At 30.4% G+C, this 16,724-nt stretch overlaps 1 protein-coding gene across 4 annotated transcripts in view; it reads right to left on the bottom strand.

The window, feature by feature from the left end:
- The window catches only part of LOC143233349 (retinoblastoma-binding protein 5 homolog), a 42,272-nt gene extending 25,852 nt beyond the window's left edge, over positions 1-16,420 (bottom strand). For 2 of the 4 annotated variants that reach the window (XM_076469510.1, XM_076469511.1), the window contains exons 1-6: positions 16,351-16,420; positions 14,483-14,508; positions 11,469-11,641; positions 6,765-6,905; positions 5,290-5,377; positions 426-497 (exon numbers count right to left, since the gene is read on the bottom strand). In XM_076469510.1, the coding sequence (XP_076325625.1) occupies positions 426-497; positions 5,290-5,377; positions 6,765-6,905; positions 11,469-11,641; positions 14,483-14,508; positions 16,351-16,369 (519 nt within the window). In that variant the 5' untranslated portion in view covers positions 16,370-16,420. Of the gene's footprint in view, positions 1-425; positions 498-5,289; positions 5,378-6,764; positions 6,906-11,468; positions 11,642-14,482; positions 14,509-15,991; positions 16,091-16,350 lie in introns of those variants that run through there. The other 2 variants (XM_076469509.1, XM_076469508.1) reach the window with 2 other exon arrangements.
- Positions 16,421-16,724: the final 304 nt, after the last annotated feature.

Genomic DNA, 16,724 nt, shown 5'->3' with positions numbered 1-16,724 from the left:
ATGAGTATATGAAAGAATTATACTTTTTTGGTAATATTAATAAAGATTATTTTGTTACTTATGGACGTTACAATTTCAATGTTTTTTTAAGTAAAAAATCAGATGTAAGAGAACAACACGTGTTAGAACATAATTAAACACTTGAAATCAGTAAACCATTTCATTCTCTCAGCTCGCTGCTCACACATCTTAACTAAAATAATGCACTACATAAACATTTAATGAATTTTTTCATACATCTTTCATTAGCAACGTCAAAGGAACAACAAACTGACTGACCAAAACACGAATCCATATACTCACTTACAATACTGTAAACATGCGAATTTATGAAAACACAAATTGATAATTACTAAATTAATTCAGAAAATATGGGAAATTACATCTAATTTCAAATTCTGAGACAAAACAACATGAATAAATACCTTTCCCTTGGCATTTCCAGTATAAACATATTTTCCACGTCTATCAAAAGCAGCAACTATGTTGACATCAGACTACAAAAACATACACATATATTTTACTCTACTAAAAATCTACAAAACAAAATAAAAACATAAGTTTACAGAATTGAACAGCATTTAATAAAGAACAAAAAAATTATGAAAAACCATAAATTATTTTTAATAAAACACATGTAAAAATGAAGTTTCAGGCTGCTCAGAATACTTTTAATGAATGTTATTCAACCAAACAGTTAAAATATTGTGTTTATCTGACAGTAATATCTTGAGTACATGTTCATTGTAATTCAATATTAGAAAAGACTTGTGGAATTTACAAAAAAATTTATTGTACTTTAAAAGCAGCTTTAACCATTTCGAGGCCAAAGCACACCGTTTAGATGTTGAATACACATCTGCACACCAGATATCAAAATCTAACTCAAAATAACAAAAATCTAACTATTTCAAAATTGTTAATGCAAAGATGTTTTATGAATCATACTGTGTTAATTTGGTAACATTTCATACAATGTAAAAACAGATAAGTTATATATGTCAACATAAAGTAAACAAGGTGGTTAAGTGATTTACAAATTTGTGAGAAAATGAAAAGTCACAGCTACTGCTGAAAAGAGTATTAAAATCTAATTGGAATTTTGGAATATTTTGAAAAACAATCACAGATCTGGCAATTCTGTATAATCTCTTTAAATATTATTTTCTTTTCTGAAAATGTTTTCATCTTAAATTACATCTTCTTCTATGACAAGACATGTTAACATTATTGTCAAATTTATCATATTCAAACAGTACACAAACAACTATTTATTGAAAATAAACTATACTTGTCAGACATAAGTTGATTTCCGCCAAGAATATTGTAAGTAAATATACCTGATTTGATGCCCTCTTTATTTATGGGTGGAAGAGGTGGCTGTGACAATCATTTAACCAGAATATTAACAGAAGTATGCTAATGAAAATCAATTACATTGAAACTAACTGAATGCATAAAATGAAACATTCTGATTAACAAAAAATAATTATAAGTTCTATGAAAAAGTGTTTTTAATGTTTTGTTTCAATACAGTCTCTCACAACAAAGTTTTTAGACAAACAACTACAGAAAACTAAAGTTATATGAATTTTAAGTTTAGCAACTTGTATTTAGTTTCAAGTAATTTGGTTACATATGCCTATGGTAAAAGAAATTAGTGAGAATCTTTGCAATGAGATTAAGACTTTAGCTGTAAATGAAGTCATAATTATGGGTAGTTTTAATTTCACACATAAAATGGGAAATGCTAGAGTCAAACTATCAGGGAAAAAGGTTTTTGGAAGCTATTCGGTATGACTTTCTTCACAAATTAGTTAAGGAACCTACAAGTACTAATACTGTTTTAGATTTACTGTTAACTTCAAACATAGAAATGATTGAGAGTGTGGGAAAAGGGGAACACGTGGGTGCAAATGATTATTGCTCCATTAGGTTTGATGTTGTTAACTTCAAACATAGAAATGATTGAGAGTGTGGGAAAAGGGGAACACGTCGGTGCAAGTGATTATTGCTCCATTAGGTTTGATGTTGTTAACTTCAAACATAGAAATGATTGAGAGTGTGGGAAAAGGGGAACACGTCGGTGCAAGTGATTATTGCTCCATTAGGTTTGATGTTGTTAACTTCAAACATAGAAATGATTGAGAGTGTGGGAAAAGGGGAATACATGGGTGCAAGTGATTATTGCTCCATTAGGTTTGATGTTGTTAACTTCAAACATAGAAATGATTGAGGGTGTGGGAAAAGGGGAATACATGGGTGCAAGTGATTATTGCTCCATTAGGTTTGATGTTTTGCTGCATATGGAGATGAGGATTACAGTGTAGTTTTGGTACATCTGCATTTTCAGAAAGCATTTGACAAGGCAACACATAAAAAGCTTGTAAAACAATTATCTCAATATGTGTGGGGGATAGGTTAGCAAATTGGACAGAAGAGTGGCTGCATTGAAGAAAGCAGTGTTTGAAATGGAGTTCAGTAAAACTGGATTAGTGTCACAAGTGAGGTACCTCAGGCTTCAGTATTTGGAACTTTGCTCTTTCTGATATACATCAATGACACAAATGAAAGAATTGGCAGATGATATTATTAAGATCTTGAGGTTTGAAGAGGATCCTGCTGATTTACAAAACGATTTAGATCATTTAGTGAGTTGGATAAATAAATGGAAGATGTGTTTTGATTATAATAAATGCAAGGTAATGTAACCAAACCATTGTTATGAAGGACAGATCTTGGTATAATAATAAATCAATCTCGAAAGCCATCTAAGCAGTGTTCTGTTAATTGTGGTAGGGTAAAAAGGATTTTAAGTTGTATCTACTGAAAAATTGAATACAAATATAAAGACGTAATAATTTCATTGTAATGTCACTGGTTCGGCCACATTTGGAATATTGGGTTCCTTAACTTAGAAAAAACCTTGAATTGTTGAAATGAATTCAGAAATGGGTAAATAGAATAGTGCCTGGGATGAAGGGGTTGTCATATGAGGAGGATGAGAACTCTTAAAATGTTTTATTTTGATAAAAATGGTTAGAGAACTGGTTGAGATAGTTAAGATTGTAAAGGAAACTGATGGTGGTGATAGCTTTGTCCCAAAGCTACATGTGATGTGTAAAAGGCTTGATGCCATCCAGTGTTGGCATTGTGATAAAGGAAAAAGGTGAATGACATGACCATAATATCTAAACAATAAGGAATATTACCTCAAGATCTGCTTGTTGGTAAATTTAGAAACAAATAAAGAAAAATACAGAAACTGAATGCCAAAGAAACAGATTCAAAAATCCAAAAAATTAGAGTTTATTCGATGCAGATTGAGGTTCTTTTAAGTCTAAAAATAAAAAGAGACTATAACAAATATGTACATGTACAGTGCCTGAAATGGAGGGGTTGTCATACGAGCAGAGGTTGAAATTTCTCTTCTCACTTGAGAAAAGCAGAGTTAGGGGGATCTGTTGAAGTGTTTAAGTTTGTGAAGGGAACTGACAGTGTTGATGCAACATCTTTTTTCATATTTAATAATAAAGATAGTTGGGCTAGGGGTCACGAATACAAGTTTTAACAATGTAGGAATCATCTTCAACTACGAAAGTTTCATTTTTTAATCAGGGTGATTGGCCTTTGGATGTTTTAGAGGCAGTGAATTTAAGTGAGTTTATTAAAAGACTTCATAATTATATGAATGACAAGTACTGGCTTTGCGATCTTTTTTAAAGTATTTTAATTTACTTTAAAGGATGAAACAACTGAGAGGAACCAACAGGTCCCATGATGTCCAAAAATGTTATTTCTACTATTTGTATTAACACTTACAGTTATAAGAAGTCAAAAACATATTTCAGAAAACACATAATTCTTAATCCAATTCAATGCGTTAGCCAGTTGTTGAGCTAATTATTTGAGTTTGTATTACATATTATTTATAACTTACTGATCCAATTAATCAAGACCAGAAGATAATGAAATGTATCAAGACAGTCATACTGATCTATATTATCACACTTCAGGTTTCAAATGGTTCATGCTTTGCTGGATTTTGCATTCAAGCAGATTTATATATGTAACAATGGCTTGTTTGGGTTGAGAAAAGTTTTACATCCCAACATCAACTTCACATGTGAACAGGAAGAAAGCAACCAAATAACTTTTCTTAACCTCAAAATTACGAGAACCGATACACAATTTAATACAGAAATCCACTGAAAAATCACCCATACTGGACTATATATTCCTTGGGACTCAGCACATGAAACATAACACAAACTCAACATACTAAGGAACTAAATAAACACAGCCATAAAACTATGCTCACCAGATAAAATTAACGATGAATTAGACAAAATAAAACAATACTTCATCAACATCAATAAGTTTCCTCCACAAACCATAAAAACATTATACACACACCTAGACATAAAGCAAAATCAACCAACAAAATTAAATATATCTTACGAATCAAAAAATCACAAAACCGTATACTGCTGCATACCATATATTCCCGACATCAGCAGACAAATAACCAACATTTGGCAAAAACTAGTAACAAAATATGACATTCCAGTTAATACTAAATTTATTCAAAAACCAGGCACAAAACTGAGGTCTATACTATGTAAAAACTACACTGATCAACATCATACCAACATTATTTATAAAATACAATGTAATAACTGCCACGACTTCTATATTGGAGAAACAAGTAAATAAATGGAAACCAGATTCAAAGAACACGAAAAGTTACCTTCACACGTTTTCGAACACTGCAAATCAAATAAACACAACATAACCATAGAAAACACTCAAATACTAAATAAAGAATCAAACATAAACAAATGCAAAATTAAAGAAGCCTTACTTATACAACAACTTAAACCCAAAATAAACCAATACAAAGGAACACCTCTATATCTATATTAAAAAATAACATAATAAAGAATAAAATAAATAATATAAAATTATATATTCAAACATCTAAGCCTGCCCTCTACATTCCAACACTCAGTTACACAACCCCTTTCAAACATGTGGTCAGCTTCCGGTCAGTTACCTCTCACTTTCTTTGTGAACCTGATGATGACCGAAGGAGGTCGAAACGTTGTTCACTACTCTACGCAAAATATTTTCTCAACCCAAACGAGCCATTTTTACATATATATCTCTCTACAAGTGGGTTTTCTCGATATCACTGATTCAAGCAGATTGTTTTAAAACATAAACTAAAAGAGACAAAAAATATAAACTTTTTGAATTACTAAAACTCAGAACAGAACAGCTGTTTACCTCATCATCCAAAGGAACAACAGAATGACTCCCCTCGACACTGACTAGGACAGCAGCATGTTTCATTGGACAAACCAAAAACATGTTCCTACAATGCAGTTTTACATAGAAAAAATGTATCAGTATTACGAAAAATGTAAAAAAAACATCTGCTCAAAACAATCAGAAAAAGAAATAATTTATAGCATGGAGCTAACTGTATAAATATAATGGAAAAATCATCAACATTCCTAACGACCACAAGAAAAACATCATATGACAAAACAATTACAAAATATACCAACATGCACTATTAAAATGGAAGGGTTCTAGATACGTGGATATCAAATATTTGTTTGTTGTTAAACACAAGGCTACACTACAGATTATCTGTAATCTGTCCAAAATGACTATCTAAACCCAATTTCAACATAATAAGCCCTCAAACTTACCTCTGAGCCAACAGGGGACACTTCAAATAGTATTAAAAATTACAACACTTTCTACATGAAAAAATGTAAACATAATGAGTTTCGTATATTGAATGAAACGAGTTGTATATCCACAATGTTCATTTTGTTAGTGACACAAAGAGTACTTTATTGAATGAAATGAGTTGTATATCCACAATGTTCATTTTGTTAGTGACACAAAGAGTATTTTATTGAATGAAATGAGTTGTATATCCACAATGTTCATTTTGTTAGTGACACAAAGAGTATTTTATTGAATGAAATGAGTTGTATATCCACAATGTTCATTTTGTTAGTGACACAAAGAGTATTTGAAAAATTACCTGAAAATTGTAAATTAAGTTCTACCCATAAATTCAAACATAATAAAGTTACATATAAAAATATCATCACCAGATAATTGTTTTATATTTTATGGTTCAACTGAAGTGTCATCCTAAAAGAAAATAAACTAAGTAATATGAATAAAAATGTCTATGAATATTTCAAATATTTAATCATGCCTACAAGTCCTGATAAGAAATGTGTTTACTACAGTGGTTCTTTGTGATATTTGCTAGAAAACTTAAACTTTTTAACTTACAGTTTAAAAAGAATGATGCTGCCCTTTTAAAATTGTCAAGCTTATATTTTAAGAGATAAGTCACCTTATGTTTTCAAAATTTTAAAGCATACAACTGAGATTTCTGTTCAATTTTCAATTTTGATCACCGACATTAGGCCCAGCATGGTCACGTGGGTTAAGGCATTCAACTGGTAATTTAAGGGCCGTGGGTTCATCCTATTGCACCAAGCATGCTTGCCCTTTTAGCCATGGAGGAATTATAATGTGATGGTCAATCCAACTATTTGTTAGTAAAAGAGTAGCCCAAGAGTTGGTAGTTGGTGGTGATGACTAGCTGCCTTCCCTCTAGTCTTACACTGCTAAATAAGGGACGGCTGGTGCAAATAGCCCTCGTATAGCTTTGCGCAAAATTGAAAAAAACAAACACTGACATCAAACCTTAAGTTTTTTTTACTTACTCATTCCGTGGATTAAACTGGACTTTCAATATAGGGGATGGAAAGCGATATCTGTATTCTGACTCTCCAGTCATGATATCCCATATGCAGACAGTGTTATCTGTAGAAGCACTTAATAACTTATGTCCACTACGATTCCAGCTGTTAAACAAATACTTCAAGATTTATTTTTATTTAACCACATAAAAAAAATATACAGAAGACACCAGAAAAGATTATTAATCAAAAATCACTGTTAAAAGATAATATCCAAAAATATATCTCACTGAAATACACAGAAAAGTATTCACTTTTTTAAACATTAATATCAACTCCATTGGGTCAATAAAAACAAAATGGACATTCATGTTTTGTACTGAGAGAGTGGTGCTTTTTACAAAAAATATTCTTCATGCCCAAGTAAAAGTATTTTAAAATGTCACTTTATCTTGTTTGAACACTTTAGCTATAAGAGAATTTCATACAAATTGTGATTATATTTGAATATTTTGATTTTTTACAGTATTTTATTTCTTGAAAAAAAAATAGCAAAGCAAAAGCTACTATTAAAAAGGTAAAACCAAATGCCAGAATTTTCTAATCAAAATGCCAAATCCCATCCTCGAGTGTTCTGACTAGTCTTCAATAAAAAAAACACATTTATACAATACTTGACATGTTACATACCTGGAAAACACAAACTGAGCTGAAGAGGACCACAATACAAGGGCCAAAGATAAAATAACTTGTCTCAACATAATGTGGTAGCACAATACAGTACTTTCTGTACAAATGAAATTCAGAATTTCGTGCTGTGGCAACTGAAGAAGTGTACCCACTGTCCAGGAACAGAATTGTCCCACGGAATTAACAATTTTATAAAACAAAAACTGGTATCAAACAATGCCATTGGTTCTATGTATTTCACCAAGATATTACATGAACAGTAACTTTGATAATGAAATTTGGTTAATAATCTTGTAAATTCTTTATAGAAATACATTATGTATTTGAAACTTACTAAAAATACTTTATATTTCCAGAACTTTCTCAAATATCACAAACTATGAGATTATCAAAATGTCTAATGCAAAACAAATACTAACGTGCAGGTGAACTCTGTCATGTCTATAAGAATTAAAATATATAACAAGTAATTATTAACCCTCTTTATACATATATTTAGGTAAATTACATGAATTTTTTTTATACATATACACACCTACAGATAATTATGAATTTTTAATACCATGTTTCTCCGATAATAAGACCTACCCATAAAATAAGACCTAGTGTGATTTTTGGGGATAGTTTCAATATAAGCCCTAGTTAAGAGTGGCAGGAAGAGGAAAGAAATAAAAAAAATTAATTTATTAATTAGTTTAATAGTTAGTTAATTAGTTTGTTTAAGTATTAATCAGTTAGTTTAATAGTTTAATAATAGTTTATTTTAAATGGTTAGTTTAATAGTTTTACTTTATAACTTCATTTTTTTAATATATCAAAATAAGACATCCCCCGAAAATAAGCCCTAGTGTCATATTTTGGAGTGAAAATTAATATAAGCCCTGTCTTATTTTCGGAGAAACACGGTAGTTAAATTCACTGTTTAACTTTCTTATGATCACTGTAATGTTCATGCTTGGTAAAAGTACATCACAGTGTAGAATCATCAGTCTGTAATTACAGCAGATAAAAACAGCTGTACATTGAACATCTAAAGACCCTATACATTTCATTAAGATTATACAAATAATCTCAAATAACAAGAAATGACTGTATTCAATTGATGAAACATTACCTTGTATAAATTTTTGTCATTCATACAGACTATGCTCACATAAATTGTTGAATTACAATCATAATAGAATAGCTGCAGATACTTACCCCATATGTATGATTTACACTATTTTGGTGTATTTTTTTAAATTACACATACACTGTAAACGAGTGTTTTGATTTGTTTTTACCCTGCATGTGCTAAACTGAATTTGGGGTTTTGACTCAGCATCACTAAGCCTGCAATATGTATTTGGTAGACAATATACAAGAGATTCATGATGTCCAGAAACCCACTTGAAGTAAAAATGTATCTCAGGATGGCTGGTATGGGTATTAACACTTTTACTCATAAAGCAGAGAACATTTCAACCTCCTTAGGTCATCTTCAGGTTAACAACCATACGAGCTATTCTGAGATGCAAGAGAGCATTCATTATTAAGGCTCAAATACAGTATTTACTAATCAAATTGAACAGGTGGACACTACAAAGATTTTTCTGAGCAATGGATGGCAATCTAGATAGTAAAGAACCGATCATTAAGGTCTAGTGGTTGTAAACACTTCATACACTTAGATGCTCGGTACACAAATCAATTGTGAAAGTTGCAAATATGAAAATATATCTGTTCTGTTTAAGATGTACTGGTAACTTTTCTTTACCACATACAGTATGTTTCACATGTAAAGCAACAGCCCACGTGTTTTAACTCCTTTGTAATGTTGTAGCCAAGTCAATGTGTATAACAATACAAATAATACATGAAACAGCACTAACAAGAATTTTTAAATTTACCAACTGTTTATTTACAAGTAGCAATAACTTTAATATAACGTAACAGTCTTAATACTAAGTTGTAAATACTATGCTCTACTTTAGAGTTTGATTTTACGGAAAAAGGCAAATGTTATTCAGTGATAACTTTACTTGTAATCACAAGTTAACTGTTTCCCAATGAGCTCGGCATAATATACATAAATTAAGTATTTATACTGTAACTTTTGATGCAATATGTGTACCTTCATAAATGTTTTAGGCTTTTTGAAAAGATAGCAAGTCTGTTGTGCATAAAAAATAAAATTTTTTAACACAGAACTTTTTACTGAAGATTTGTTTATAAAACTATTGAGTCTGTTTCTAGTCAGAGTATGAACTGATTTTAATGTTGTGATTAAAAATCCATTCTTCATCCAAACAAGCTCAAATATTATTTGTGCAATCAATCTCTAAATCCTCCTAAATACATTTCAGCTGTTTGTTTTCAATTATACTTCATATTTTGTCTGTTATTTTCTTTACCCTAACTCTATGGGGTCTGTAAATTTGACCAATCTTGTAACCATCATAAAAAAATTAACAAACTTTGCTATTTTTGTTCTAGAATGACCACATATTATAACACAAAAATACATACATTTAATATCAATAACTTAAATCTCATAACATTATAAATTTATTATTTTTATTATATTAACCTTCCAGTCATGTTTGGTTAAAATTACATAACTTGTATTGACGAGTTGCATTTGCACTCATGTTACCATATCCAATAATATAAAACTGAACTTTAGTCTTTATAAAGTGACCAATCTTGGCTATGTTACAATGGACTAGTATTTTGTAATATACAGTCACATTTCAATTATTATACATTGTTTATGTATATAAATTATTAAATTCACAAATAAGGTCTTAAATTAATTTTTATTAAAACACAGAAAAGTTAATAAATGTAGCAAACAATTACATCTAATACAGGGTGTTCGGAAAGTCACTGTGCAGTTTTGTAATCATATGTCTGTTCAGTCTATTTCAAGCCAGCAAGTGATAGCGGTGTTTAGAAACAAAATAAGAAGGATCCAAGCCTGTACTGATGCCAATGGGGGTCACTTTCAACATTGTTTATAATTGTCATTCATATTTACCTCCTGTATTCTATATTGAAACATGTCTGTTAATAAATATATAAGTGCACAGTGACTTTCCGAACACCCTGTAGTTACGATAACCTTTGTATTCATTTGCTACTTGCTGTAGGTTGCTAAACCTCACATCTTGAAATAACTAAAAATATCATAAATAACTGTATCAATACCATAAAATTCCACAATAGTTAATCAAGCTTAATAATAAACCTGTCTTTTGTCTAAAACAATATGTAATTTGAGCAGACTAAAGATACAACCTACTTGCTTGAAATCTTACTTTAAAAGAAGATGGCTTTCAAGCACTTTCAAATCATTGAGAAAGTGTCTACAGGGACTTTCTGAGTTTCTGACTGGCTATTGACATGTCATATATTAAAGTACTTTATATAAGGGACTATTTCCAAAAACAGAAAGAGATAAATGGGGCCACTGTAATTGATTCAGTACGTAAGAAATATCTCAGCATATAGGAAAAATAGAGTTCTTACATTTCAGCTTGACAATATTAGCAATTTGATTCGTACTTCCTAAAGAACTACAAATTTTGTATTTTGACATCACAAACATCTAACTGCAACTAGTGGTGCATTAAAAATATCTTATGACATGCAGAAAAAAAAACTCTGTATTTAAGTGTTTTTCTAATATTTATTTATAAATTAAGAAATCAGTTAATATATAATACAATAATTTGAATTATACTCTATAATTTGATATAAAACGTATTGATGTAAATTCATAGAATAGTAGTTACATTTTGAATGCAAGTCAACAATGCAATGGTCTGTAGTCCATGACCCATTGAGATACGGTTCATATAATTAGATAATTTATTTAACAATTACGTTTGTACTCTCCATATCTAGCTATGGAAAATTATACATTTCATGTACATGCTATAAATTAACATGTAATTGTTTTATCAGAATTTTGTATGTGAGTATCACGGAGCATAGTTTCACAACTGGTTGATGTTGGAAATAGAGCAACACCTTATTTGACCTAATTGTACTGACCTCAGGGAACAAACTGGATGGACATGAGCACTAACTATTTTGGCTATTCCTCTTGTTAGAAAATCCCAAATAACAACACGGCCATCATTGCAACCAACAGCCAGTAGAGTCCCCCGTTTGTTGAAGGCACAAGTAACAGCCAGACTGATACAGTCTAAGGCTCCATCAAACTCCTGAAAATAAATGTAAAAGTTTCCATTCAAAATTTTTTTGTCAACTTTATAGCAAACTTTTGCAGAAAACTAAATACAGCTTACAAAAATTCTGTACTGTATTATCTTAATAATACAAATAAATGTTTTACAAACAGCAGCGTAAACTGTAAAGACTGTAGTAACAGTTCATTATTCCATGTTTGTATGTTGCCATCAGATACAAGTTTTTTGATGTTTCTGGAATTTGTTGGGGTTTTTTTGTGCTTTATGGAACTACAGATTAGTAATACATTCAAGTACTTTTTGTCTCTTATCACCACACAATCATGTTAATAAAAATTTAAAACAATTTTGTTGCTTGCTCCTTGCCCTGATTTACAATATACACTGGCAAAGTATGATACCACGACCTCAGTCATAATCTGATACTCTATCTGAGGTCTGTTCTAAAATACGCTGGACTGACGTCATAAAACAAAATGTACTTTATTTAGAAGTTACAGGTCTGGGACTCCTTCAAAGTACTCTCCTCCCCAACGCACACACTTATCCCAACGGTGTTTCCACTTGTTGAAACAGTCCTGGTACGCTTCTTTTGTAATGTCCTCCAGCTCTTTCGTCGCATTTGCCTTAATCTCGGGAATCGTCTCAAATCTTCTTCCTTTCAAGGGTCTTTTGAGTTTGGGGAACAAGAAAAAATCGCAAGGAGCAAGGTCAGGTGAGTAGGGAGGGTGGGGAAGAACAGTGATCGAGTGTTTGGCCAAAACTTACGAGTTCTGAGAGCTGAATTTGCAGCAATGCGGTGCATCTTCAATTTTTCAATCAAAATCTCGTAACAAGATCCAACTGATATCCCACACTCTTCAGCAAGCTCCCTGACAGTTAGACGTCGATTTGCCTGCACCAAGGTGTTGATTTTGTCGACGTGTGGGTCGTCAGTTGACGTGGAAGGACGTCTAGGACGCTCATCATCTTCAATGGACTGTCGACCATTCTTAAAACGTTCATGCCACTTGAAACATGCCGTACGCTTCATAGCAACATCACCGTAAGCCGTGTTAAGCATAGCTAAAGTTTCAGTCACAGATTTTCCAAGTTTAACACAAAATTTCACAGCAAGTCGTTACTCCTTCAGGTCATTCATTCTGAAATCCGCCAAACGAAAAAATTGCACTTCACTTAAAACTGCGTAGCTAATACACAAATGAAGATATCTGCAATCGGAAATGGCGTCGTAATCAGCTGATCTGTGAACCTAGCGACACCAAGTGGATTCCCCTGGAACCAACTGGAGCCGCACAATTCAAACAGTCAGCGTATTTTTTGAACAGCCCTCAGATAACACAACCGTCTTTCAAGAAAAACACAGAAACTGACCAGAAAAGCCACATTCAATTTCTTAAATATTTGTAGACTTCTATGAAAGAAGGAGAATCAGAATATAATAACTGAATTATTAACTTTAAATTTTTTGAGCCTAAAGTAAAGAACAAACTATTACAGATCAATACCACTATTCACAAATTCAGGTTTCCTGTATCAATATGCATCTCAAAACCTTAGTACTGTAATACATCAATGAATCATAACAGGTCTACAATAAATTCTTAACCTTTCAAAAAATATTTTAAAATTTGTGCAGTTTTCTTTTTTTTCACTGAAAAGTCCATATTTTTTAATTATGCCTCTCTTAACTTTTCACTTACTAATTTTCTCAACCCGTGACCCCACTGTTGCTAAACAAAATCCATATTGATAAAGCCTATCACATGTTGTTGTATAATTTGTTTTGCACCATTATTATAATTTATTTACCTTTATCTAACGAATGAAACTCAGTGATTTACCATAAGCTAAAATCACTACTTTTGAATACTAGTGAATTTATGTAACTCTTATTTGTGTTGCCCTAAAATCCTAAAAAAAAAAAAGCTCTTTCAGTCAGACGTGATCAGAAAAGTGCAAACAATCACATGGGAAGTTATACTAACACAAAGTGAAACGGTTACATTCATTGTACATTTGCCCTCAAAGCCATGTTAAATAAACACAATCAGACTTAAAAGTTGGCTTTAAAGTATAAACATCATTTACCAAAATAAAAATAGGAGTTAAACAAAATGTCAAATCTAAAAATTAATAACAGCGTGGTGTAGTTAAGAAAAACTTACTATTACAAACAGTCTTTTACATAATGAAATAAGATTAGAGAAGATTAGAAAAATTGTCACCCATAAACTCACAATATAATTTGCATGCAACATCACAGTGCTCAAGCAAAATGCAAAGATAAAACGAAGTTGACCACACCTATATCTTCACTTTAGGTCAGCTTAATAACGCTTTTATTTTTACTTATGAGTGCATAAGTAACACCCATAATATAAAAGATGTAGGAAAAATATTATAATGCTAATATAAAATACAAATATGTCATATCTCAAAGTAAAACACATTTATCAGAAAGAAAAAAAAAATCTTTATCTTACATAATGCATGGCTGAAAAAAATTATATTTTGAAACCTTATTTTTTGTTCATTACAAAATTAAGATTTAAAACCATCATGTACACTTTAGAACATTGTTTAAAATTTTTAATTTGAAGACAATGTAAATAATGTGTTTATTCCAAGGTTAAGTTATATGTAATAATAAACAACAGATAAATTCCAGAGATAGTTAATCTTATACTTAAGCAGACTAAATGCTGTAAAGTATTACTGAAATTCTCACCAAAAATTTCAATGATAAAGCTTAATACTTTAAAATTATTATAAGTCCAGTTAGTCACTGTATAGACGAATAACAGCACCTTGGTTTAAATTCAAGTTTTTGTTTAAGAATCATTAATTTCTTACCTCTGGAAAATTCTGGCCAAAAGATTCTGAAATTCAAAAAAATCAAAATATTCATTGTACTGCTGAAAACAAACTATACTTTATAAAACATGTTATTTTATTTGATTATGTGTGAACTCACAGTGCTTATTAACATGATACATATATAATTATCTAACTTCATACTAATACAACTTCTAAATCTATCAACATGAGATTTCTTAGAACATATTTTTGCTTGCTTGCTTGATTAATCAAATTCAGAGCTTCAGTAAGATTTGCTTGTTGAAAATTCCAAAGCTACACAATGATCTGCTTATTACGATATAAAAAAAAAAAACAATTTTTAGCCTCAAAAGTCCATTGGCTTAGCATTGAGCCACTAAAAAAGTAAAATAAAAATATATACTTCAGATTGATGTGAATAATTAACATTACAATTTTAATTCCAACAGAAATTCTTTACAGAAGTCATTTCAATACAACTTCAAACAATGAACACAAAACTAGGTTTATACACATTAATGAATAAATATTGAAACAATTTAATTTTGATTTACTATGAGAAGCTTCATATTTTGAAACATTGAAAACATAACAATGTCACCAAAGTAACAAAATGTGTGGATTTTACTAAAATATGAAGCTTTTCACAAGCATTTTGAATCTCTTTATGTATCATGCAAAAAATAATGCATCTTTTATCTTCAATATCACACTGCAGAAAAAAGCCATGTTTGTAGTTTATGTCTCAAACACTCAACTTATAAACACACTTACCCCTTAAAGTTAAGCTACTATCCTAGATATTTGGCAACCTCTGTTAATTATTATTTGTATTCATTGCACTGTTACATAAATTACTTACTCTTTTGGAGTACATTCATCACACACACAAAAATAGCAGTATTAAGATTTATAACTCAAAATAAACGATAAACTTACACTATTAGCAGTGGTTGTAGGTTTATTAAATGTATTGTAATTATTCTTGGCTATTACTTTCAAAACTAAACTGCACAATAACTCAAAATATCCCTGTTACTTTAAGAATATTTCAACTGAAAAATTTAATACTGTAATTAAGTGATGGCTCAAGGTTTTTCTCCTAAATTTACAAACATTAACAAAAGTAAAAGATATTCAGGTGTCCATACAACAGATATAGATGCAATACTAATTACTTTTATATTTGATTCTGTATCTAATTCATCATTTTATACATTTTACATTTTAAAACTTTGCATTCAGAGTGTAATCTTTCTGTACTCTAACAATGGGTACAATTTAAGGTTTCATCAATCATGTCATTAACGTAATTAATCTTGCAATTAGTCTAAATACTAATAAACAATATACATGACAAAGTTTTCAACATTTCTAGGTTTTGTAAAAATTGTGTGCTAATAAAGCAAATTAATTTAATTTGTATTCTGATGAAAATAATTTTTTTAACCTTTGTTGTTAATTTATTTTAGCAGATTCAATTAAACTTCTAAGTTTAAAAGGCTATAACTTGTATCTACTTACTATTTAAACAACACGCAATTCTAACAGATAAATCTCTCCTGTAACCAAATCTTAAATAAACGCATTTACTTTTCATTAGTACGACAACAACCCCATAAGAATATGAAGTGCTGATGACTATTAGTACTTGTATTAACATAATTATAAAAACTGTATTTATATTATTAATTTCATAATACATTTGGTGTATATTAATTATTACTATTAGCTTCGAACTGTAAAAAGTAACACATTCTAACAACTCTACAGTGTTCAAGATAATTTACATTTTGAAATTAAACAGCAAATAAAAACTCTAATGTATTTAAACTTAATTATGATATTCAACAAAAGTAATTGAGTTAGGAACTAAACTTTACCAAGCAATTCCAAATTCATGATCCTCTTTCAAACATATCACGCGAACCTATCGCCATCTCGTGTGTAATTTTCTACTGCATAACACTAAATCAGCAATACCAATAAAATGTGATTCATATTTAGAACCAAAGACGGTATTATTTTATATGATTTTTATACGATTTAATTCAATATTTGATTTATTTTAAAATACATTTGTTTTATTATCAGCAAAAACTTAAAGTTAAATGTATTTATTTTTACAATTAATTATTCCAGTATTCTTCAGCTATTTGGTTTGTTGTTAGGTGTAAAGCTACACAATAAGATCATCACAGGTATCGAAGGTCAGTTTTTAACGTTATAAACCTCCAGACTGACCGTTTAGCTAGTA

Source organism: Tachypleus tridentatus, chromosome 12, assembly GCF_004210375.1.
Source record: "Tachypleus tridentatus isolate NWPU-2018 chromosome 12, ASM421037v1, whole genome shotgun sequence".
NCBI classification, from domain to species: domain Eukaryota; kingdom Metazoa; phylum Arthropoda; class Merostomata; order Xiphosura; family Limulidae; genus Tachypleus; species Tachypleus tridentatus.
This window is presented reverse-complemented; position numbering and strand designations above follow the sequence as displayed.